General features: G+C 42.5%; 1 protein-coding gene across 1 annotated transcript; it reads left to right on the plus strand.

The window, feature by feature from the left end:
* LOC106590958 (NACHT, LRR and PYD domains-containing protein 5) lies at nt 1–18556 on the plus strand. The gene is made up of 18 exons (XM_045723040.1): nt 1–203; nt 428–594; nt 696–2496; nt 2580–2753; nt 4562–4735; nt 4815–4988; nt 5245–5418; nt 9760–9806; nt 9943–10507; nt 11566–11801; nt 12391–12428; nt 12823–12887; nt 14463–14677; nt 14856–15115; nt 15272–15397; nt 15514–15646; nt 15732–15761; nt 17615–18556. The coding sequence occupies exons 1-18, from the start codon at nt 88–90 to the stop codon at nt 17947–17949; spliced, it is 4830 nt and encodes a 1609-aa protein (XP_045578996.1). The 5' UTR covers nt 1–87; the 3' UTR covers nt 17950–18556.
* Nucleotides 18557–25518: the final 6962 nt, after the last annotated feature.

A 25518-nucleotide genomic window follows, 5' to 3' on the forward strand; every position in this document is an offset into this window, starting at 1 on the left:
AGTCTATATGGGGAGAGAGAGGAAGAGACCACTGCCTCTAAAACGAGTCTCTCTGGGGAACGAGAGGAGGGGACCACTGCCTCTAAAATGAGTCTATATGGGGAGAGAGAGGAGGGGACCACTGCCTCTAAAATGAGTCTCTCTGGGGAGAGAGAGGAGGGGACCAATGCCTCCAAAATTACCCAAGACACCAGTTCTATGAGGTAAGTGATTCAATGTAAAATATACAGTTCTCTTAATGATATAAAACTAAGAGAAAAGTGTTCCCAAATGACATAAAATGTTGGTCTACATCATTCACTTAAAACTGTATCTTTATAAAGAAACATCAGGACTTATAGATGTTCCATTATACAGTTGTTAAAAGGAAGTAGATGAGGTATTGATGAGATATTGATGAGGTGATCTGTCTCCCTGTTTTGTTCAGTGTTCAGAAGCCCAGAGCAGAGTCCCCTACAACCAGCCTGCTATCAATGAAGAGTGATCAGCCACCTGCTTTCAGCCAGGAACCATTACCAGATGACAATAAGGAAGTGGAGAGTTTGGACAGTGAGGATGTATTAAAGATCACAGACAACCTTCTGGACAGAAGAAGTAAGACTGTGTTTCATACAATATTACAAAGAACGGTACAAAAGCCCTTATAAAACACACACACAAACTTATGAGTCCCAACTCTCATTGTTTTCCTACAGGTCAAACTCTGCTGACAGTCCAACAAGACATTAAGGCTAAACTGAAACACAAGTATCAACACATATCTGAAGGAATTGGACACCATGGAAACCAAAGTCTTTTCAAGGACATCTACACAGAGCTCTACATCACAGAGGGTGGAAGTGGAGGGCTCAATAATGAACATGAGGTTAGACAGATAGAGATGGCATCCAAGAATCAAACCACACAAGAGACACCAATCAAATGCAACGACATCTTCAAGCCTTTACCTGGACAAGATAAACATATCAGAACTGTGCTGACAAAAGGAATCGCTGGTGTTGGAAAAACAGTCTCTGTGCAGAAGGTCATCCTTGACTGGGCAGAGGGAAAAGCAAATCAGGATGTTAATTTCATGTTTCCTCTTCCTTTCCGTGATCTGAACCTGAAAAAGGACCAATACAGTCTGATGCAACATATTTCCCACTACTTGTCAGAGCTGAAAGAGATTGACAGCATTGAAGATGGTGAAACAAAAATAGTTTTCATTTTTGATGGTCTGGATGAGTGTCGACTTCCTCTAGACTTCAAAAACAATGAGAAGTGCTGTGATGTCACGAAGCCAACCTCAGTGGATGTGCTGCTGACAAATCTTATCAAGGGGAATCTGCTTCCCTCTGCTCTCCTCTGGATAACCTCACGGCCTGCAGCAGCCAATCAGATCCCTCCTGAGTGTATTGACCAGGTGACAGAGGTACGAGGGTTCAATGATCCACAGAAGGAGGAATACTTCAGGAAGAAAATCCCAGATCAGAATCTGGCCAATGAAATCATCAAACACATGAAGACATCAAGGAGCCTCCACATCATGTGCCACATACCAGTCTTCTGTTGGATATCAGCCACTGTGCTTGAGATGATACTGAAAGAGGCAGAGAAGGATGAAGTCCCCAAAACTCTGACCCAGATGTACTCACACTTCATATTCATCCAAATAATTCTGAAGAACAGGAAGTACAACATAGCCACAGAGACAAACCCAAAGGAACTGTCTCAGTCAGACAAAGAGATGATCCTGAAACTGGCAAAGCTGGCTTTCCAACAGCTGCAGAAGGGCAACCTGATCTTCTATGAGGAGGACCTGAGAAAGTGTGGCCTTGATGTCACAGAGGCATCAGAGTACTCAGCATTGTGTACAGAGATCTTTAAAGAAGAATCTGGCCTGTACCAAGACAAGGTCTACAGCTTTGTGCATCTGAGCATTCAGGAGTTTCTAGCAGCAGTGCATGCTATAGAATCATGTCTGGACAAGAAGGAAAATGTTTTCTCCCCTACTGGTGATGATGAAGAGAAGGAGTCAATCCAGTTGTCTGACTTACACAGGAGAGCAGTGGACCAGGCCTTGAAGAGTGAGAATGGACACCTGGACTTGTTCCTCCGCTTCCTTCTGGGTCTCTCACTGGAGTCCAGTCAGAATCTGTTACGAGGCCTTCTGACACAGACAGGAAGTACAACACAGACCAATGACGAAACAGTTGAGAGAACAGTCAGATACCTTTCAGACAACATCGAAAGGGAATCCTCACCAGAAAGGATCATCAACTTGTTCCACTGTCTGAATGAACTTGGTGCCAACTCTCTAGTTGAAGACATGCAGACCTCCCTGCATTCAGGAACTCTTTCAGAAATAAAACTAAAACCTGACCAATGTTCAGCCCTGGCCTACCTGTTACTGATGTCAGAGGAGGTGCTGGAGAAGTTTAAACTGAAGAGATACAACACATCAGAGAAAGGTTATCAGAGGTTAATGCCGGTAGTGAAAACCTGCAAGAGAGCACTGTAAGTTCTGTTATTGAGTTGATGTTTACAGTATCGTTATTCTGGAGGATTTGTATATCTAACAGATTATCTCCTCTCTCCAGACTGGATGGCTGTAAACTGACATATAAATCCTGTGAGACTCTGGCCTCAATTCACCAGACACCAAACTGCCCTCTGAGAGAACTGGACCTCAGCTACAATGACCTGGAAGACAGAGGACTGGAGCTGCTCTGTGTTGGACTAACCAGTCCACTCTGCAACATACAAACACTAGTGTGAGTTAACTATCTTTAGTATCCACTGTTTCTTTGTTGTTTATTTATTCATAGTTATTATGAATGTTAAAATTATTTTAACATATACATAACATGTGATAAATGTATTAAACAAATGTAACGACTCTTTTGGTGTGGCTAGCAGGATGGAACAATATCAGTCTAAGACATAGGAGATTAAACCTGCTGGCATATTTATTCTAAATAATAGAATCACAAAGGTTCTCAAGCTGTAACTGAAAACAAAAGGCTCTAATGATCTGAACCTAGAGTTAGACTTAACTTTAATGAAAACTAGCTAGGCTGCTACCCAGTTTCACTTGCAGTCCGGCTTGTTTTCCTGTGGAGACCACAATATCCAGCCAGAAGCTCTCTCTTGCTGAACTAAAGCAACACCTTAAATGTCCCAGGTGCGTTGCAGCATAACGAGGCTAAGTGGTCTCAGGTGTGGATATAGCCCTGCAGCCTAGCTTGCTGCAGCCTACAATGCTGGTTGTGGGGTGTGGCTGATGCTCAAAACAGTGGCTTTCCCCGGCCACATTACTGGAGGCACCACACAAAGGTTAAATATCTTGAGTGAGTTGGTATGTTTTTAACATGAGTTATTCCTCAGCATTGTTGAAGGCTCATTTCTGATTGGCTAGAAGGGCATTCTAGAATGCACAATCAAAACAGATAACGAGACAGTTGGAAAAGATATGATGATGTGATTAGCACCTATACATGCAGAGAGAACATGCAACAAAGTTACAGAAAGCAAAACCCAAATTGGATACATTGTAAACACAGATCCAGCGAAGTAAATTGGATACATTGTAAACACAGGTCCAGCGAAGAAAGACGTAGCTAGCTAGCTAGCAATTTATTTGTTTTTTGCAGAGAATTTTTTTTTCAGAGCATTTGATGACTACTGTTGCAGACATGACGCTTTTGAGGGAGCATGCAATTGGCATGGTGACTGCAAGAATGTCCACCAGAGCTGTTTCCAGAGAACTCAATGTTTATTTCTCTACCATAAGCCGCATCCAACGTCGTTTTAGGTTTGCTGATGTCAACTTTGTGAACCGAGTGCCCCATGGTGGCAGGAGGGTTATGGTATGGACAGGAATAAGCTACGGACAATGAACACAATTGCATTTTATTAATGGCAATTTGAAAAGCACAGAGATACAGTGACGAGATCCTGAGGCCTATTGTCGTGCCATTCATCTGCCGCCATCACCTCATGTTTCAGCATGATAATGCACAGCCCCATATTGGATCTGTACACAATTCCTGGAAGCTAAAACATTTCCCAGTTCTCTCATGTCCTGCATACTCACCAGACATGTCACCCATTGAGCATGTTTGGGATGCTCTGGATCGAAAGTGTACGACAGCGTGTTCCAGTTCCCGCCGATATCCAGCAACTTCGCACAGCCATTGAAGAGGAGTGGGAGAACATTCCACAGGCCACAATAAACAGCCTGATCAACTCTATACGAAAGGAGATGTGTCGCGCTGCATGAGGCAAATGGTGGTCACACCAGATACTGACTGGTTTTCTGATCCACGCTCCTACTTTAAAAAAAGGTATCTGTGACCAACAGATGCATATCTGTATTCCCAGTCATGTGAAATCCATAGATTAGGGCCTACTGAATTAATTTCAATTAGTTGATTTCCTTATGAACTGTAACTCAGTTCAATCTTTGAAGTGGTTGCATGTTGAGTTTATATTGTTTTGTTCAGTGTACTTTGCTGTTATTCTGGCTGCAGAGGTCTAGACTGTGTTAGCAACGGTGTATCACCATATTTCCTCTCTTCAGACTGTCTGGCTGTAACCTCACGTATGAATCCTGTGAGACTCTGGCCTCAGTTCTGCAGACACCAAACTCCCCCGTAAGAGAACTGGACCTCAGCTACAATGACCTGGGAGACAGAGGAGTGAAGCTGCTCTGTGATGGACTAAGCAGTCCACTCTGCAACATACAGACACTAGTGTGAGTTAAATATCTTCAGTATGAGTTATTATGTGGATGTTTTAAACATGTGTTAATTATGTGTTCTTCTGCCCTCTAGTCTAGGTCAGTGTGGTCTGACAGAGGGTTGCTGTTCAGATCTGGCCTCAGTCCTGAGTTCACCCAACTCACAACTGAAACAACTGGAGCTGAGAGACAATGACCTGCAGGACTCAGGAGTTACACTGCTGTCTGCTGGACTGGAGGATCCAGACTATAAACTACACACACTGGGGTAAGTACAGCTGTTTCAGTCAGGTCGGTACTGAGCTGAGTTACACTGCTGTCTGCTGGACTGGAGGATCCAGACTGTAAACACACACTGGGGTAAGTACAGCTGTTTCAGTCAGGTCGGTACTGATCTTAGTAAAACAAATACTCTGAAAATCGAATATTTCATCACAATGTTTGTGTCATGGACAAATGTATTGGTCCTACAAGATGATTGACACCAATACACCAACCTAGTCAGCTGTTGTGTCTCTCTGTAGGCTGTCTGGCTGTCTGGTCACAGAGGAGGGCTGTGCTGCTCTGTCTTCAGCTCTGAGGTCAAACCCCTCCCACCTGAAAGAGCTGGACCTGAGCTACAATCACCCAGGAGACTCTGCAGGGGTACTGCTTTCAGCTGCTCTGGTGGATCCCACATATAAACTGATGAAGCTGAAGTAAGTCAGAGTAGATGTCCTAATGGTGTGAGCAGCGGTCGTGTCATACAGGTACAATACCAATGATGTGAACCCTTTGGAATTTTCTGGATTTCTGCATCAATTGGTCGTCAAATTTGATCTGATCTTCATCTAAGTCACAACAATAGACAAATATAGTGTGCTTAAACTAATAACACACAAATTATTCTTGTCTATATTGAATACATCATTTAACCATTCACAGTGTAGATTGGAAAAAGTATGTGAACCCCTAGGCTAATGACTTTTCATTAGTTGGCTAACCTGGAGTCCAATCAATGAGACGAGATTGGGGATGTTGGTTAGAGCTGCCTTGCCCTATAAAAAACCTCACAAAATGTGAGTTTGCTATTCACAAGAAGCATTGCCTGATGTGAACCATGCCTCGAACAAAATAGATCTCAGAAGACCTAAGATTAAGAATTGTTGACTTGCATAAAGCTGGAAAGGGTTACAAAAGTATCTCTGAAAACCTTGATGTTCATCAGTCCACGGTAAGACAAATTGTCTATAAATGGAGAAAGTTCAGCACTGTTACCACTCTCCCTAGGAGTGGCTGTCCTGCAAAGATGACTGCAAGAGCACAGCACAGAATGCTCAATGAGGTTAAGAAGAATCCTAGAGTGTCAGCTAAAGACTTATAGAAATCTCTGGAACATGCTAACATCTCTGTTGACGAGTCTACGATACGTAAAACACTAAACAAGAACTGTGTTTATGGGAGGACACCACGGAAGAAGCCACTGCTGACCAAAAAAAACATTACTACACATGTGAAGTTCGCAAAAGAGCACCTGAATGTTCCACAGCGCCTCTGGCTAAATATTCTGTGGATAGGTGAAACTAAAGTTGAGTTGTTTGGAAGGAAGGAACACACAACACTATGTGTGGAGAAAAAAGGCACAGGACACCAACATCAAAACCTGGAAAGTATGGTGGAGGGAGCCTCATGGTTTGGGTCTGCTTTGCTGCCTCATGACCTGGACAGCTTGCTATCATAAATTTGGGAATTCATTTTTCCGTTGATCAAGACATTTTGCAGGAAGGCTATCTGTCCGCCAATTTAAGCTCAACAGAAGTTTGGTGATGCAACCGGGCAATGACCCAAAACACAGAAGTAAATCAGAGTCCTGATCTCAACCCGATTGAGATGCTGTGGCATGACCTCAAGAGTCCGGTTCACACCAGACATCCCAAGAATATTGCTGAACTTAGACAGTTTGTAAAGAGGAATGCTCCAAAATTCCTCCTGACCATTGTGCAGGTCTGATCCGCAATGACAGAAAACATTTGGTTTGAGGTTATTGCTGCCAAAGGAGTGTCAACCAGTTATTAAATCCAATCGATAGTCTCAGAGTTGAACCATTTTCCAACTGTTCAGCCAAAACTACAGCTGTATGGTCTCCGTGGCCTATAGAGTTGTAGTTCTTAACCTCTCTAGGCGAGGTGGGACGAAATCGTTCCACACTATTCAACAGCCAGTGACAAATCAGAGCGCCAAATTTAAAACCACAAAATGTCATAATTCAAAGTTCTCAAACATAGGACTATTTTACATCATTTTATAGATACACTTCTCCTGAATCGAACCACGTTGTCCAATTTCCAAAAGGCTTTACAGCGAAAGCAAAACAATAGATTATGTTAGGAGAGTACATAGACACAAAAAAACACACAGCCATTTCCAAGCAACTAGCATGCATCACAAATACCCAAAACACAGCTAAATGCAGCACTAACCTTTGATGATCTTCATCAGATGACACTCCTAGGTCCTTATGTTATACAATACATGCATGTTTTGTTCAATCAAGTTCATATTTATATCAAAAACCAGCTTTTTACATTAGCATGTGATGTTCAGAACTAGCATACCCACCGAAAACTTCCGGTGAATTTACTAAATTACTCACGATAAACGTTGACAAAATACATAACAATTATTTTAAGAATTATAGATACAGAACTCCTTTATGCAATCGCTATGTCCGATTTTAAAATAGCTTTTCGGCGAAAGCACATTTTGCAATATTCTGAGTACATAGCTCGGCCATCACGGCTAGCTAATTTGACACCCACCAAGTTTGGGACAACCTAAACTCAGAATTACTATTATAAAAATTGGATTACCTTTGCTGTTCTTCGTCAGAATGCACTCCCAGGACTTCTACTTCAACAACAAATGTTGTTTTGGTTCCAAATAATCCATAGTTATATTCAAATAGCTCCGTTTTGTTCGTGCGTTCAGGTCACTATCCGAAGGGTCTCCAGTGTCACTGTCCCCAGGCTGACCACTCACAAATTCTCCTGCTGTTCTTCGCCCAGAGACAGCAGACACCCCATTCCACTTTTTGGCGGCTTTAGAGAGCCAATTGAAGCCTTAGAAAATGTCACGTTACAGCACAAATTCTGTATTTTTGATAGAGATGCAACTGAAGGACAACAAATTGTCAGACAGGGCACTTCCTGTATGGAATCTTCTCAGGTTTTGGCCTGCCATATGAGTTCTGTTATACTCACAGACACCATTCAAACAGTTTTAGAAACTTTAGGGTGTTTTCTATCCAAAGCTAATAATTATATGCATATTCTAGTTTCTGGGCAAGAGTAGTAACCAGATTAAATCGGGTACGTTTTTTATCCGGACGTGAAAATACTGCCCCCTATCCCAAAGAAGTTAACCATTTCAACATGTAGCGTTAGCTCCATATTGTCTATCCTCTGGTAGAGTTGTAATTTAACCAGCATCATCTGCCATGTTTTGATCGTAGAAAATTTGACCATTTGCAACATTAGCTTACACTGTGGTTTGCATGGTCTGGTGTGAATTGCGTCACGGGGGGCTTTTATACTTGAGTAGAAAAGGGGCGGGTCTCATCATGTTTGTACCCACCTGGGCGTGGCTACTTACTGAATAAATTACCGTAAAACAACCAATTCTCATTTAGAAGACTAAATCACATTGTTATCTTTCCAAAGTATTCTTATACTTATTAATTCATCTTGTACAACATTCAGAAGTAAACCTGACAGCTGGGAAATGTACACTTTTTAATTAAGAGATATAGTTATGTGTGTTTCCTGTCCTTCATGAGATCACCAAATGAAACACACGCGACATGACTGTCCCTTAAGTGTCCATGGAGCATTCCCACATTCTCAAAAATGGAAATATTGTTTAATTCTCCCATTTTGAGGATTAGGAGTTTCTAAAGTTCTTTGGTCTCCATGGGCTCTCTTACTCCATACTCCATGGCAGCGAAGAGAGAGAGTTTCTAGCAGGAATTTATGACCGTTGTAAAACCTGATGTGGGAGAGAGAGTAAGAGGGGAGCCACGATATACACCCCAAAAGGGCCACATCGTGACAATGGTGTGTTCAATAAATGCATGAAAACGTATAATTGTTTGTGTGTTATTAGTTTAAGCAGACTGTGTTTGTCTATTTTTGTCTAAATTTGATGACCAATTTATGCAGAAATCCAGGTAACTCCAAAGGGTTCAAATACTTTTTCTTGCCACTGTATGTAGTGGAGTAGGTTCAGTAACATGAGGACATGATGGTAGAATTAAGGGGAAGTTTACTCAGCAGGTTTAGCACTCCAACACAGCATACATCATCACCACATGAATACTCTTCTTCTGCATCTCTGATATCCTGTTGGAAATGTACTCCGTTCTGTATGTAGTAGGTAGGATAGAATACCTGTATGTCTCTAGTAATGAATTGTATTCCGTTCTGTATGCAGTAGGAAGGATAGAATACCTGTATGCCTCCGTTCTGTAAGCAGTAGGAAGGATAGAATACCTGTATGTCTCCGTTCTGTATGTAGTAGGAAGGATATAATACTTGTATGTCTCTGGTAATGAATTGTATTCCGTTCTGTATGCAGTAGGTAGGATAGAATACCTGTATGTCTCTAGTAATGAATTGTATTCCATTCTGTATGCAGTAGGTAGGATAGAATACCTGTATGTCTCTAGTAATTAATTGTACTCTGTTCTGTATGCAGTAGGTAGGATAGAATACCTGTATGTCTCTAATAATGAATTGTACTCTGTTCTGTATGCAGTAGGTAGGATATAATACCTGTATGTCTCTAGTAATGAATTGTACTCTGTTCTGTATGCAGTAGGTAGGATAGAATACCTGTATGTCTCTAGTAACGAATTGTACTCTGTTCTGTATGCAGTAGGTAGGATAGAATACCTGTATGTCTCTAGTAATGAACTTGGATAGTGCACCAGAACAAAACAATATGGTTTAAATGTTGACTGCTTTATTAGGTTTTTGTCAGTCAATAACCTGTTTCTCCTACAGTGTGGATCATGGTGGAGAGTGCAGGCTGAAATCAGGGCTGAGGAAATGTAAGTGTCTTTAATCCTAATTAACTGTATATTCAGAACTATAGTATCATAGTAACTAATCAATACTTGCACTGTAACTACAAAACAACATTTTATATGAAGAAGTGGTTTGATTAAACTCTCCTTTTGTCTACAGATGCCTGTCATCTCACCCTGGACCCAAATACAGTAAACCCACACCTGGTACTCTCTGAGGGGAACAGGAAGGTGACATGGGTGGCAGAGAAGCAGCATTATGAAGACCATCCAGACAGATTTGATTGTCTTTTCCAAGTTCTCTGTAGAGAAGGCTTATCTGGATCTGGATGTCGTTATTACTGGGAGGTGGAGAATGATGGTGACCAGATTTACATTGGTGTGGTGTACAAAGGAATGAAGAGGAAGGGAGATGAGGATGACAGTTGGATTGGACTCAATAGGAAGTCCTGGTGTTTATTCTGCTCTGATAGTGGTTATGACTTTTACCATCCTGGAGTCAGTGTCAGAAGATCCATCTCTGATCCTGATCCTAACAGAGTTGGAGTGTATCTGGACTGGTCAGCTGGTACTTTGTCCTTCTATAGTGTGTCCTCCTCTGGTACACTGACACACCTTTACACAGAACACACCAGATTCACTGAACCCCTCTATCCTGGGTTTGGATTTGAGGTTTCCTCCTCTTCAGTGACTCTGTGTCAAATAGATGATCAACACAATCAAAGGTGAGTCATATAGCAATCAATCTAGGTAACATAATAACAAAATCCTCATCAATCATCCTACCAGGTATCAAGGTAAGACCAGATGCAGACACATCAAATTAACAATGGTTTAATATTCCAACAGGGGCAGGCAATAGACAGCTCAAGGCAGGCAGGGGTCAGTAAACCAGAGGTAGGACAAAGGTACAGGTCGGCAGGCTCAGGGTCAGGGTCAGGTACAGCCAGAGTGGTCAGGCAGGCGGGCTAAGTTGTCAAGACAGGCAGGGTCAAAACCAGAAGGGCGAGAAAATGAGAGACTGGGAAAAGCAGGAGCTGAGAACAAAAACGCTGGTTGACTTGACAAACAAGACAAACTGGCAACGGACAAACAGAGAACACAGGTATAAATACACAGGGGATGATGGGAAGATGGGCGACACCTGGAGGGGTGGAGACAATCACAAGGACAGGTGAAACAGATCAGGGTGTGACACATCCGTCAGTTAAAGATAGATATATCTGTGTTTCAATCCACCGCATCCATGTGAAAGGTGGCAGAGCTAGGGTGTTTTGTCAGGGGACTCATCTGAAGTCAGAACCGTCGATGTGCCAACTTCTGTTTGTAGCGTCCGAATCGGTTTGGCTACAAATTAATTTGACCCCACAATGGAAAGGGGAGATTCTCACGAACACGATGGTGTTCTCCATTTGAAGGTAGTGTTGTGCCTAACCCTAAAAAAGGGGTTAGTCACTATGTGTAAAACATATTTCCAAAGATTTCTTATATCTCCTACATGTAGGACAGACACTTCAAAACCTTGTCTTATGATTTATTTTTTGACTGTCTTCCATGTGTTATTCAATGTGTTTCTACGGGCTTAGATTAGTAGTAGTTTGATTAGTAGTAGTGGTGTGTTTTAATGTGTTCTGTTGGACCTACAGACAGTTAGATTAGTAGTAGTGGTGTGTTTTAATGTGTTCTGTTGGACCGACAGACAGACTGTATGTATGCTGTATCAAGCCTTTGTAAGTTGTATTTAGTTTAATCACTAACTATCCTTCTGCTTTACCAACACCAGAGATCATGGTGGAGAGTGTTGTATCAAGCCTGGACCTGAGAACACCAGAGACCAAGGTGGAGAGAGTTGGAGCAAGCCTGGACCTGAGAACACCAGAGACCAAGGTGGAGAGAGTTGTATCAAGCCTGGACCTGAGAACACCAGAGACCATGGTGGAGAGAGTTGGATCAAGCCTGGACCTGAGAACACCAGAGACCATGGTGGAGATAGTTGTATCAAGCCTGGACCTGAGAAATGTGAGTGTTACCTGATAATTGTTTTAAAATCAAAATACGATAAAAGCGTTCATTATAGTCCCAGGCAAGGAACACAATCATGATCTATTTGGTCAAAAAACTTAAAGGTAGATTCAGCAAAGTAAACAGCATAGTGGGTCAATTTCTACAACAACTAAGAGCAAGGCAAAATGTATCTGCTGTTTTGGTCCCGTGGCTACCACTCTGTAAGAGAGTGAAGAGAACCCTTGCACATGGGCAGATACTGTGTGTGACTGTGTGAGAGAGAAGTCAGGCATCTTGCTCATCACAATATCTGTGATGCTGCTCGTACAAAATCATTTAGCTGACTCTACCTTTAAGCTCTCATCCTAGGATCTACCAGAAATCAGGCCCCCAACATCTACAAAACATGGACCAGAACGATGTATCCTGCTTCCACAAACATTAATTAATATAACACTAATGTCAGATTATGGTATGCTAATGAGTGTACATTCTGAGACTGTTGATCACTTATATTCATTTTTATTACAAGTCTATTTAATAATTATTCATTCATTATTCCATGAGATTGCCCATTTTAAATAAGAACTACTTTTAACTTCAGGGATTCCTCCGAGCTGCAAGACTTGTGAACATGTTGAGGTAAGTAATAATGTCAATTCTTACTTTTACATACCTGCAGGAGTCAGGCACAGTCTCAAAGCCAGGTGTGTACTGACCAACCATTCATACTGGGATATAGACAGTCCTGTGTTCTGCTTGTAGTCATGCAGGATTTTAGCTGTTGTCATATTTTGTCATTAGACAGTTTAATTGATAAATCACCAGCATTCCATGTAACATTGAATAAATACATTAGATTAGTTACTTTGGTTAATGGGCCAGTTTCCCAGACACAGATTAAGTCTAGTCCTGGACCGTAAATAATTTTCTATTGAAACTTCCATTGAGCATGCTTTTTAGTCCAGCACTAGACTCAATCTGTGTCCACGAAACAGGCCCCATATGTATTACTGACATGCTTGTCCTTGTTCAGGACTCCACACACTGGCTTCAGATTGAACCCTTGACTTCCACTGTCCAGGGAGTGACAATGTTCAGGTAAAATAACTACTTTTAACCTCCTTGGGCAAGGTGGGACGTTTGCGTCCCACCTAGTCAACAGCCAGTGGAATCGCGTGGCTCGAAATACAAATACCTCAAAAATGCTATAACTTCAATTTCTCAAACATATGATTATTTTTCACCATTTTAAAGACAAGACTCTCGTTAATCTAACCACATTGTCCGATTTCAAAAAGGCTTTACAGCAAAAGCAAAACATTAGATTATGTCAGGAGAGTACCCTGCCAAAAATAATCACACAGACATTTTCAAAGCAAGCATATATGTCAAAAAACCAAAACCACAGCTAAATGCAGCATTAACCTTTGATGATCTTCATCAGACGACACTCCTAGGACATTATGTTATACAATACATGCATGTTTTGTTCAATCAAGTTCATATTTATATCAAAAACCAGCTTTTTACATTAGCATGTGATGTTCAGAACTAGCATACCCACCGCAAACCTCCGGTGAATTTACTAAATTACTCACGATTAACGTTCACAAAATAAAAAACAATTATTTTAAGAATTATAGATACAGAACTCCTTTATGCAATTGCGGTGTCAGATTTTAAAATAGCTTTTCGGCGAAAGCACATTTTGCAATATTCTGAGTACATAGCCTGGCCATCACGGCTAGCTAATTTGACACCCACCAAGTTTGGCCCTCACCAAACTCAGATTTACTATAAGAAAAATTGCATTACCTTCGCTGTTCTTCGTCAGAATGCACTCCCAGGACTTCTACTTCAACAACAAATGTTGTTTTGGTTCCAAATAATCCATAGTTATATTCAAATACCTCCATTTTGTTTGTGCGTTCAGGTCAGTATCCGAAGGGTGAGGCGCGAGTGCATTTCGTGACAAAAAAATTCAAAATATTCCATTACCGTACTTCGAAGCATGTCCAACGCTGTTTAAAATCAATTTTTATGCTATTTTTCTTGTAAAATAGTGATAATATTCCTACCGGGCGACGTTGTATTCATTCAAAGGCTGAAAGAAAAAAATGGAGAATTCACATGAACGCGCATCTCCAGTGTCACTGTTCTCAGCCTGACCACTCACAAAATCTCCTGCTGTTTTTCGCCCAGAGACAGGAGAGACGTCATTCCACTTTCTGGCACCTTCTGAGAGCCAATGGAAGCCTTAGAAAATGTCACGTTACAGCAGAGATGCTGTATTTTCGATAGAGATGCCACAGAAGGAGAACAAATTGTCAGACAGGGCACTTCCTGTATGGAATCTTCTCAGGTTTTGGCCTGCCATATGAGTTCTGTTATACTCACAGACACCATTCAAACAGTTTTAGAAACTTTAGAGTGTTTTCTATCCAAATCTACTAATTATATGCATATTCTCGTTTCTGGGCAAGATTAGTAACCAGTTTAAATCAGGTACGTTTCTTATCCGGCCATGCGAATACTGCCCCCTAGCCCCAACAGGTTTTAACATTTCATTCCACCTGCTAGTGTATTTCCCCATTACTTTTGGGAATAGTCTTCTAATCCAACCTCTCCATTTTACCATTGACCCTCTCTACCATATCTTGTTGTTGCCCTCAGGCACATGACACCCAAAGGGAGTTATGAGTGCACAGTGTCTGGGCTCCGCTGGCTGTGTGAGAGAGATGTCATTCTGAAGTATCACTTCAGGAACTGGGAACCCTACAGTCACCTTCTGAAAGACATGCAGTACACACAAGGTGGTCCATTGCTGGACATCACTATGGAGTTAGGTGAACTGGAGGAAGTTCATCTGCCACACTTTGTCTGTTTAGGTATAACCATATAGAAATAGTATTCAGAAAGACATTTCCATGTCACTTCATGAATTAATGAATGAACTATTCTGGGAGTTTGTGTTTACTGTGATCTGGTACTGCATATTCTTTGTGTTTTAGTTGGATGAATAATACAATATTTGTCTTTCTGTCTCCTTTTTATTGTGTTGTTCAGGGACCAACCCTTCCCTGAGGAATGAGATGAAGATTCTTCATGTAGAGGAACATGGAGTGTCTTTAGAGGAAGTGCATGAGGTCACCAGATTCCATGCTAAGATTCTCCATCCCAAGTTCTCAGCTATCTCTGTTATACTGAGCTATATCCTTTCTTGGAACGTAGATGTCCACTGTGAGCTGATGCTCTATCTGACAGTGATGAAGGAAACACTAATTCCACGCCTATACCTGTTCCCCAGTAACCCCGGCCAAATACTGGTGAGTTTCATTATTATAGAGATGACCTTAACTAACCAGTGGTCCAGTTTATGTTGACACTCATTATATGAAGATAAGTGTGTTGCTAGTTTTCTGAATAATGTTTGAATTAGACTATACATTGACTGGCTGTGTATTCCATGCCTCGTTTCACAGGCTGTGGACCAACAGGAAAAGTCTCAAGGGTCTAAAAGGATTCTCATCTCCAGACCAGAGCAGTCCTTCAAACTGAATAGTTCCTTCAGACTGAACATTCCCTGTTCTACCTCCATCAATCCACCGGTACAGATTTACTAGACTAAGAACATGAATCTGACATTTAAGTCACATTTCTATGCATTGATCTCTCTCTCAATTCTGCTTTATTCAAACTAAAGCTTCTCTCTCTCTCCCTCCAGAGGATTCATCTCATACATAGAGACACCACACCAAGCTTTTTCAGGGCAGTTGTGAAAATGACAGGGATTGACATTGAGATGCAGTTATTCAGTGATGATGAGAGGATAGCATGGAAAGAAATTGTGCCAATAGGTAGGAGCACATGTCAATCATAACTTTGTACTTTAGTACCAGATGCTATTTAGAGTGATATAACCTCATGTTGTTTATCTTTCAGATGAATACATCTCTGACACCCGTTCAACAAGTAAGTAAACATGAGAGTTAGTGCATTCGGGAAGTATTCAGACCCCTTGACTTTTTCCACTTTTTTGTTACATTACAGCCTTATTCTAAAACGGATTCAATTGTTTTCTTTCCTCATCAATCCTAACACCAATACCCCATAATGACAAAGCAAAAACAGATATCACATTTACATAAGTATTCAGACCCTTTACTCAGTACTTGGTTGAAGCACCTTTGGCAGCGATTACAGCCTCTAGTCTTCTTGGGTAATGAACTACAAGCTTGGCACACCTGTTTTTGGGGAGTTTCTCCCATTCTTCTCTGCATATCCTTTCAAGCTCTGTCAGGTTGGATGGGGAGTGTCGCTGCACAGCTATTTTCAGGTCTCGCCAGCGATGTTAGATCGGGTTCAAGTCCGCACTCTGGTTGGGCCTCTCATGGACATTCAGAGACTTGTCCCGAAGCCACTCCTGTGCTTTCTTGACTGTGTGCTTAGGGTGATTGTCCTGTTGGAAGGTGAACCTTTGCCTCAGTCTGAGGTCCTGAGCGCTCTGGAGTAGGTTTTCATCAAGGATCTCTCTGTACTTTACTCCGTTCATCTTTCTCTTGATCCTAACTAGTCCCCCAGTCCCTGCCGCTGAAAAACATCCCAAACAGCACGATGCTGCCACCTCAATGCTTCACTGTAGGGATGGTGACAGGTTTCTTCCAGTCGTGACGCTTGGCATTCAGGCCAAAGAGTTCAATCTTGGTTTCATCATACCAGAGAATCTTGTTTCTCATGGTCTGAGAGTCTTTACATGCCTTTTGTCAAACTCCAAGCGGGCTGTCATGTGCCTTTTACTCAGGAGTAGCTTCTGTCTGGCCACTCTGCCATAAAGGCCTAATTAGTGGAGTGCTGCAGAGATGGTTGTCCTTATGGAAGGTTCTCCCATCTCCACAGAGGAACTCTGGAGCTCTGTCAGAGTGACCATTGGGTTATTGGTCACCTTCCTGACCAAGGCCCTTCTCACCAGATTGTTCAGTTTGGCCGGGCGGCCAGCTCTAGGAAGAGTCTTGGTGGGTCCAAACTTCTTCCATTTCAGAATGATGGATGTAACTGTGTTCTTGGGATCTTCAATGCTGCAGAATTTATTTGGTACCCTTCCCCTGATCTGGGCCTCGAGATTTTCCTTTCTCAGAGCTCTTCGACCTCATGGCTTGGTTTTTGCTCTGACATGCACTGTCAACTGTGGGACTTTATAAAGACAGGTGTGTGCCTTCCAATCAATTGAATCTACCACAGTCTCACTCCAATTAAGTTGTAGAAACATCTCAAGGACGATCAATGGAAACAGGATGCACCTGAGCTCAATTTCGAGTATCAATGCATTCTTATGTAAATAAGGTATTTCTATTTTATCTTTAATAGATTTGTAAACATTTGCAAAAACCTGTTTTCGCTTTGTCATTATGGGATGCTGTGTGTAGATTGATAAGGAATTTTAGGAAAAGGCTGTAACGTAACAAAATGTGGAAAATGTAGATTAACCTGGTTCTGAATTACCCAATGACATCTCCTCCAGGACTTGATGTAGATTAGCCTGGTTCTGAATGACCCAATGACATCTCCTCCAGGATTTGATGTAGATTAGCCTGGTTCTGAATGACCCAATGGCATCTCCTCCAGGACTTGATGTAGATTAGCCTGGTTCTGAATGCCCCAGACTGTTTTTCTATGTCTGTGAAACCGTCCCTAAATGTGAATATGTGATATGTTCAGGTCGTTATTGTAAGATATGTTTTCTCAATACTTTTATTTTAGGAGTCTGCTTCTAAGTGACTGAAATGTAAATGTACAAATGCAGTTATTTTGTAACCTGACTCTCTCAGGTGCTGTGTTGGGGGCAGGGCATCCGGCTGAGAGCAGTCGGACTGCTTCTACAAAACTGCAGCTGCGTTCTGTACGGACAGAGTTTGTGAAACGAGTGTCAAGACCTGTCCTGAATGAACTGCTGGACGGACTCCTGCAACACACAGTCATCAACCAGGAGGAAATGGAGTCAGTGAAGGTGATAGCTGAAAGGGCAGAGAAAGCACGTGACATCATCGACATGGTGTTGAGAAAAGGAACTGAGTCAAGTTCCAGGATGATCAACCTTCTTGTGGAGCTGGACCCCTGTCTTTGTTCACTGCTTCAGATCAACAGTGTTGGGGTACCAACCTAATGGTAGAATGGATAGTAACAGTGTTGGAGTACCAACCTAATGGTAGAATGGATAGTAACAGTGTTGGAGTACCAACCTAATGGTAGAATGGATAGTAACAGTGTTGGGGTACCAACCTAATGGTAGAATGGATAGTAACAGTGTTGGGGTACCAACCTAATGGTAGAATGGATAGTAACAGTTTTGGGGTAGCAACCTAATTGATAGTAACAGTGTTGGAGTACCAACCTAATGGATAGTAACAGTGTTGGGGTAGCAACCTAATGGATAGTAACAGTGTTGGGGTACCAACTAGTGATGTGTGGGTCTCATCTGCAGTCCCCATGGTTAAATACGTGGGTTTAGGGTCATGAAATACTGTGTGGATGAAGGGCGGGTGTCTGGCAGTCGGGTTGAATAAAGTGAAAACAATACCTTAAAAAATCTATAAATGTATCATTCTAGTGCAATTTACATTGATGTTTTTCTTTCATTATTTTAAGCTATCTGGCATTAGTAAGTAAGTCTGAGCTATAGTACCTAACTGTTAGGTGCGCCAAATGCTTTTGGGAATGGTAAAAAATATATATATGTTGAGATGGGGTTAAATAAATAAAACAATCCTGCACGCACCTTTCAAAAACTCGCTCCCCCGTCTCTGCCTACAGTTCATGTTCTATATTAGCTGGTGGGGGCCTCAGGTTTTCACTTCATAACATATATTTGGGCGGTTGGGTTATTAGCAATAGTGGACTACCATGGCCAACCAATAGAGGACCGCCATGGAAACAAGTCATTGACTCACAATTTATCCTCTGTCATTTTGGGATACATCTGTTGCCTGGTGAAACAGTTGGATGTATTTTAAATAGTCAAAGAAATTAACTGTAGTGATCAGACTGCGACGTAGTACCCAGTTAACACACACATACTCACACATTAGTTTTGTTGTTCTAGCTTCGCGGGGATCTAACATTGATTTCCATTCAAAATCCAATTTTTTTCTAACCCTTACCCTAACCTTAACCCATTTTAATTAACATTTTTAAATTAACCTTTATTTAACTTGGCAAGTCAGTTAAGAACAAATTCTTATTTACAATGATGGCCTAGGAACACTGGGGCAGAACGACAGATTTGAACCTTTTACCCATAACCCTAATTGTAAACCTAACTCTAAACCTAACCTCTTACCCTAACAAGGGCTTAATATGCCCCAGCCGTGGGCCAATATCAGACCAATTGGACTGGAGGGAAATTTAAACAGAAACCTCACCTCGTTGCCTCTTTGTTCATCAAAGGCCAGTTGGCTGTATGAGTAGCGAATGAGCCTTATGATCTGCTGATTGGTGTTTGAGCCCCACCTGGGATCCACCCATCTGATTTTTTCCCCAGAGCCTGGGAACCAGAAAGGCCCAATGCCCAACGCACACAGCCCTGCCCTGGTACCTTCATAGGCTTCCAGGGATATACACGTTAGATATTATGCCTGAAAAGAGGCACTCTGATCGGGATTCAGAGAATAGTTTACTGCCCTTGAAGGCCCAATGCCCAAAGCCCAAAGGCCCAATGCCCAAAGCACACAGCCCTGCCCTGGTACTTTCATAGGCTTCCAGGGCTATACACATTAGATATTATGCCTGAAAAGAGGCACTCTGATTGGGATTTAGAGAATAGTTTACTGCCTTTGAAGGCCCAAAGGTCAGAGCCCTGCCCTGGTACTTTCATAGGCTTCCAGGGCTATACACACTTGTCAATATGCCTGAAAAGAGGCACTCTGATTGGGATTCAGAGAATAGTTCACTGCCCTTGAAGACCCAAGGACCAAAGGCCCATAGGCCCAAAGGCCAGTGCCCTGCCCTGGTACTTCCATAGGCATCCAGGGCTATACACATTAGATATTATGCCTGAAAAGAGGCACTCTGGTTGGGATTCAGAGAATAGTTCACTGCCCTTGAAGACCCAAGGACCAAAGGCCCATAGGCCCATAGGCCCAAAGGCCAGTGCCCTGCCCTGGTACTTCCATAGGCATCCAGGGCTATACACATTAGATATTATGCCTGAAAAGAGGCACTCTGATTGGGATTCAGAGAATGGTTCACTGCCCTTGAAGGCCCAAGGCCTTTGGTTAAGTAACCACCAATCGGTCGCCGAAGGGATATGGTCCAAAGTACCATGGTTCTGAGGGGCCCACAACCCTCAAAAGTGTCCGTTTCTCATTTTCTATATGGGCTTAGTTTGCCACCACCCCCGTCTTTCTAGGACACGGAACTCTTGTTGTCGAAAACCAGGTTTCTGAAATCGCGCCGGTACATGGCTGGTCTACACGCTGTCACTCACACCTTTCAGTGTACTCCGCTGTCAGGGGACAAAATCCGGTACACCAAAATAAAATTTAACCTTTAATAACTCAAAAAGTACAACTCCAATTTGGATGGGGTTATTTTTTTTGCATGAAAGCGCACACATAGATGAGCATTTCCATCTAATTAAAACCGTTTTTCTATAAAAATGTATAATAGAAAATCGTGTTTTAAGTTGGTGAAAAAATGTGTAGGTGGCGGATCCAATAGCTTCCTATGGATGCAAACTTTTTGAAACATGGGGTAATTGTTGCCCGTCACAAGAGAGGATATGAGCCACAATTTGGGACCTCTAGCCCCTCGGGAAGTATTTTTAATCATTATTTGAAAATTTCAGAAATTGGTCGAAAATGTGACGAAGTGCCCACTTTTTCCTTACACTCCAGAGACTAAGTCCAACTGTGGTCCTGGTGTTTTTTGGGGGTTTAAGGGGGTTCCAGACCTCCATGCCCGCTATGGGACCACCCTACTACGGGCCCAAATCAATGGGGGCCGGCCTGAGTGATTTATGGAGGGTTTTAAAAAAACATAGTCTGTCCATCGCCACACCTTTTTGGGCCTGGTGATTGAATGGGTATCAAATTTTCAAAATGGTTTTAAGTGCATTTAGGGGGCATCCAGACCTCAATGTCCACTATGGGACCACCATACTACGGGCCTAAATTTATGGGGGCCGGCATTAGTGATTTATGGAGGTTTGAAAAAAAACATAGTCTGTCAGTGTCCACATACTTTTGTGGGCTTGGTGATTGAATGGGTAATTACATTTTCAAAATTATATTTCATCCATATAGGGGGCATCCAGACCTCAATGCCCACTATGGGACCACCATACTACAGGCCCAAATCAATGGGGGTCGGCATTAGTGATTTATGGAGGTTTGGGAAAAAAGGTCAGAATAACTTCTAAGCCACTTCTCAGAAATCAGGCTATGTTTGACTGTGGGCCTGGTATTATTTTTGGGTAACCAAGACTAGATTTTCAAAATGGTTTTAAATGCATTTAGGGGACATCCAGACCTCCATGCCCGCTATGGAACCACCTCACTACTGGGAAAAGTCACTGGAGGGCGCCAATGGTCAATTTATGGAGGTTTTAAAAAATCTTCCAAAAAACAACTAAGTCCAAACTTCTCAGAAATCAGGCTATGTTCAACTTCTCAGAAATCACACTATGTTTGGCTGTGGACCTGGTGATTGAACAGGTTACCAGTTGATGATGGGGGCTGGACTGGGTGTCCATACATGGGTTAGGGAGACCCCATAGGGGGGCCCCACACCCCCCCACCAAGGTCACCTAGTAACCCAATGTAATTCAATGACAGAGTCATACTTCTCTCTCATTGCACAAGTCCAGCATGTGTACCTGGTGATTGAACTGGTTACCAAGGGAGCTCCATATCTCCATGCCTCTGGGCTTACTCTCTCTACCCTGCCTGCCAACCTGCCTGCCCTCTATCTCGGCCTGTCACTTCAGCTCGGTGCACCTGGTACCCCATAACACCCTGGTCATTCAGACCCCCAGGCCTCCATACATTCTCAACCGTGACCAAATGACACACAAAGACAAGGGTGAATTTCAAATAAATGTTCTTTATTTATCAGTGAATCATGGATTGATTTGTCCCTCAATTAGTGACCGCGCCCGGCTGGCGTTACGAGGCAAATTAGGGTACCGGTAGTACCGTGCCTGCGTTTCCAGAGAATGACACATATGGTCAGCCACAGTTCCCCGGTCTGTAACCGAGCCTTGATTAAAGTTCAATGTAGCAAGGCTTCGTCGAATTGTACCGAAGGTCACTTTACTTCCAATGCCGAACTCTGCAAACATCTGGCCCACATACTCACAGAGATTGCCGTACGGTTGACCACAGGACGTGAAAAAGAAGAGTTCTGTGTCTTAGGTGATTCCACTCAGATGAGGCCTGATCTGATGGAATCGTTTAAGCCAAGTGTATTCCTCCTCAGATAGAACAATTCTGCACTCACCGAAGCTATAGTTCGTTTTGTGGCTTGAAACGCACATCTGATAACCCCCACTTTCCGGGGTTACTTCAGTAAAACCCCTCTCACTGAACATGGTGACTGTGGATTGTTGAGTGCCATTAAATATGGCCAACCGGCTGGACATGAGAGCCGCAAACCTACGTCTGTCAGCGCAGGTGGCTCGGACCTCCAGCCAACTGAGAACCGAAGGAATAGCTTGATTACTTAGCTCGACAAACCGGCTTAACTCCGCAGCGCTGAGCATCTCGTCCCTGCAGCGTTTGCGAAATTTTGCCCTGTGCGTTGCCTGGCTCTGCTGCGAATCCCTGTCCATCTTTGCCAAGCAGAGTAACACCTTTCGAATTCCACTGGCTTTAGCCTGCAGACTATTCGGCCGGAACTGAATAAGATAATTCAGGAAACTTCGAACATCGGCTCGGTACATTTTTAACGTGGATGGTGCCAAACCACGGTCTTCACATTGGCCATACCACTCAGACACACATCTGTAGTTATCCAGAGAACACAGTCCTTCATCGGCCTTGCCCTCTGACATATAGCGGAGGAATTCCAGTACTCGGGATAGACTGGTGCGACAATTGTCAATTTGTTTAACTGAAGGGTTTTTACCCATAGCAAAGTGTTCATATTCAGTCAAAATTCCATTCCTCCAACCTTCAATTCTGGACGACACACCGCCGCCTTCATCACTCTCGCTCTCCGTGGAAGTCGCCCCGACGCAGCCTTGCTCCCTCGGTTCCGAGCATGGTTCACCACCGATCTGACTGGTTGGCTGCATCGCCGCAGTCGCCTGCTCACTCTCGTCTCCCAGCTGCTGATCCACCACCGCGGACTGCTCACCCTCGTCCACCAGCTGCTGCTCCATGGACAACTCACTTTCAACACACTGCAAAAACCCAGGGTTCTCCCAGGGCTCCAGCCACGGTACAACACAGTTGTTAGGTTGCATATACTGCCCTGATTCGGGCTGCTGTCTCTCAGTCGAACGCCGGCTAGATTGCATAGCACGCTTCCATTCTATAGTATCAGACTTAAGTGCATGGACAGACTTGAAATGTCGGTCTATCCTCACGATATTCAGCTTGGAACAAAGCCCACAGTCATGTCTTTGTCTGCTGTTCATAGCTTCTCTCTCCTGCCTTCCTGCGTGCGTGTCTGTCTCTTTGTTTGCTCCACCGAACAACAACCTAACCCTAATTGTAAACTTCTCTAAACCTAACCTCTTACCCTAATTGTAAACTTAACTCTAAACCTCTTACCCTAATTGTAAACTTAACTCTAAACCTAACCCTTTCGTTTAAAACCTGTTGGGGCTAGGGGGCAGTATTTGCACGGCTGGATAAAAAACGTTGCCGGTTTAAACTGGTTACTACTCTTGCCCAGAAACGAGAATATGGATATAATTAGTAGATTTGGGGATAGAAAACACTCTAAAGTTTCTAAAACTGTTTTAATGGTGTCTGTGAGTATAACAGAACTCATATGGCAGGCCAAAACCTGAGAAGATTCCATACAGGAAGTGCCCTGTCTGACAATTTGTTATCCTTCTGTTGCATCTCTATCAAAATACAGCATCTCTACTGTAACGTCACATTTTCTAAGGCTTCCATTGGCTCTTAGAAGGCGCCAGAAAGTGGAATGACGTCTCTGCAGTCTCTGGGCGAAAAACAGCAGGAGTTTTTGTGAGTGGTCAACTGCGAACATTGACACTGGAAATGCGTGGTCACGTGAGATCACCATGTTTTTCTTTCTCTCTTTGAATCAATACAACATCGCCCGGTTGGAATATTATCGCTATTTTAAGAGAAAAATAGCATAAAAATTGATTTTAAACAGCGTTTGACATGCTTCGAAGTACAGTAATGGAATATTTTGAATTTTTTTGTCACGAAATGCGCTCGCGCGTCACCCTTCGGGTAGTGACTTGAACGCACGAACAAAACGGAGCTATTTGGATATAACTATGAATTATTTGGAACCAAAACAACATTTGTTGTTGAAGTAGAAGTCCTGGGAGTGCATTCTGACGAAGAACAGCAAAGGTAATCCAATTTTTCTTATAGTTAATCTGAGTTTGGTGAGGGCCAAACTTGGTGGGTGTCAAATTAGCTAGCCGTGATGGCCGGGCTATGTACTCAGAATATTGCAAAATGTGCTTTCGCCGAAAGCTATTTTAAAATCTGACACCGCGATTGCATAAAGGAGTTCTGTATCTATAATTCTTAAACTAATTGTTATGTATTTTGTGAACGTTAATCGTGAGTAATTTAGTAAATTCACCGGAAGTTTTCGGTGGGTATGCTAGTTCTGAACATCACATGCTAATGTAAAAAGCTGTTTTTTGATATAAATATTAACTTGATTGAACAAAACATGCATGTATTGTATAACATAATGTCCTAGGAGTGTCATCTGATGAAGATCATCAAAGGTTAATGCTGCATTTAGCTGTGGTTTTGGTTTTTGTGACATATATGCTTGCTTTGAAAATGGCTGTGTGATTGTTTTTGGCAGGGTACTCTCCTGACATAATCTAATGTTTTGCTTTCGCTGTAAAGGCTTTTTTAAATCGGACAATGTGGTTAGATTAACGAGAGTCTTGTCTTTAAAATGGTGAAAAATAGTCATATGTTTGAGAAATTGAAGTTATAGCATTTTTGAGGTATTTGTATTTCGCGCCACGCGATTCCACCGGCTGTTGACTAGGTGGGACGCTTGCCCAGGGAAGTTAAAACAGCATTTATCCTCATGGGGGATGTGGGAAATGTCCCCATGAGGGACACATTTCCTTGTTGGGACTTTTAGATCCCCAACAAACACACAAATAACTGTTTATTTATGATGTATTATATTACCTTTATTTTACTAGGCAAGTCAGTTAGGTAAAAATTCTTATTTACAATGACAGCCTACCGGGGAACAGTGGGTTAACTGCCTTGTTTAGGGGCAGAACGACAGATTTTTATCTTGTCAGCTCTGGGGTTCGATCAGGCAACCTTCCGATCACTGGCCCAACGTTCTAACAACTAGGCTACCTTCCGCACCAATCAGATATGATCATAGATGAATAATAGCAGTTTATTCATGATGTAATATACACGACTGATGATGTATTATGTATTAATATCATAATGTATTATCACTATCGTCATCATTGCCACTATTATTATTATTATTGAGGGCGATAGTATTTCAAGTATAAGGATGACGTTGGTAGAGG

Source organism: Salmo salar, chromosome ssa08, assembly GCF_905237065.1.
Source record: "Salmo salar chromosome ssa08, Ssal_v3.1, whole genome shotgun sequence".
Classification (NCBI taxonomy): Eukaryota; Metazoa; Chordata; class Actinopteri; order Salmoniformes; family Salmonidae; genus Salmo; species Salmo salar.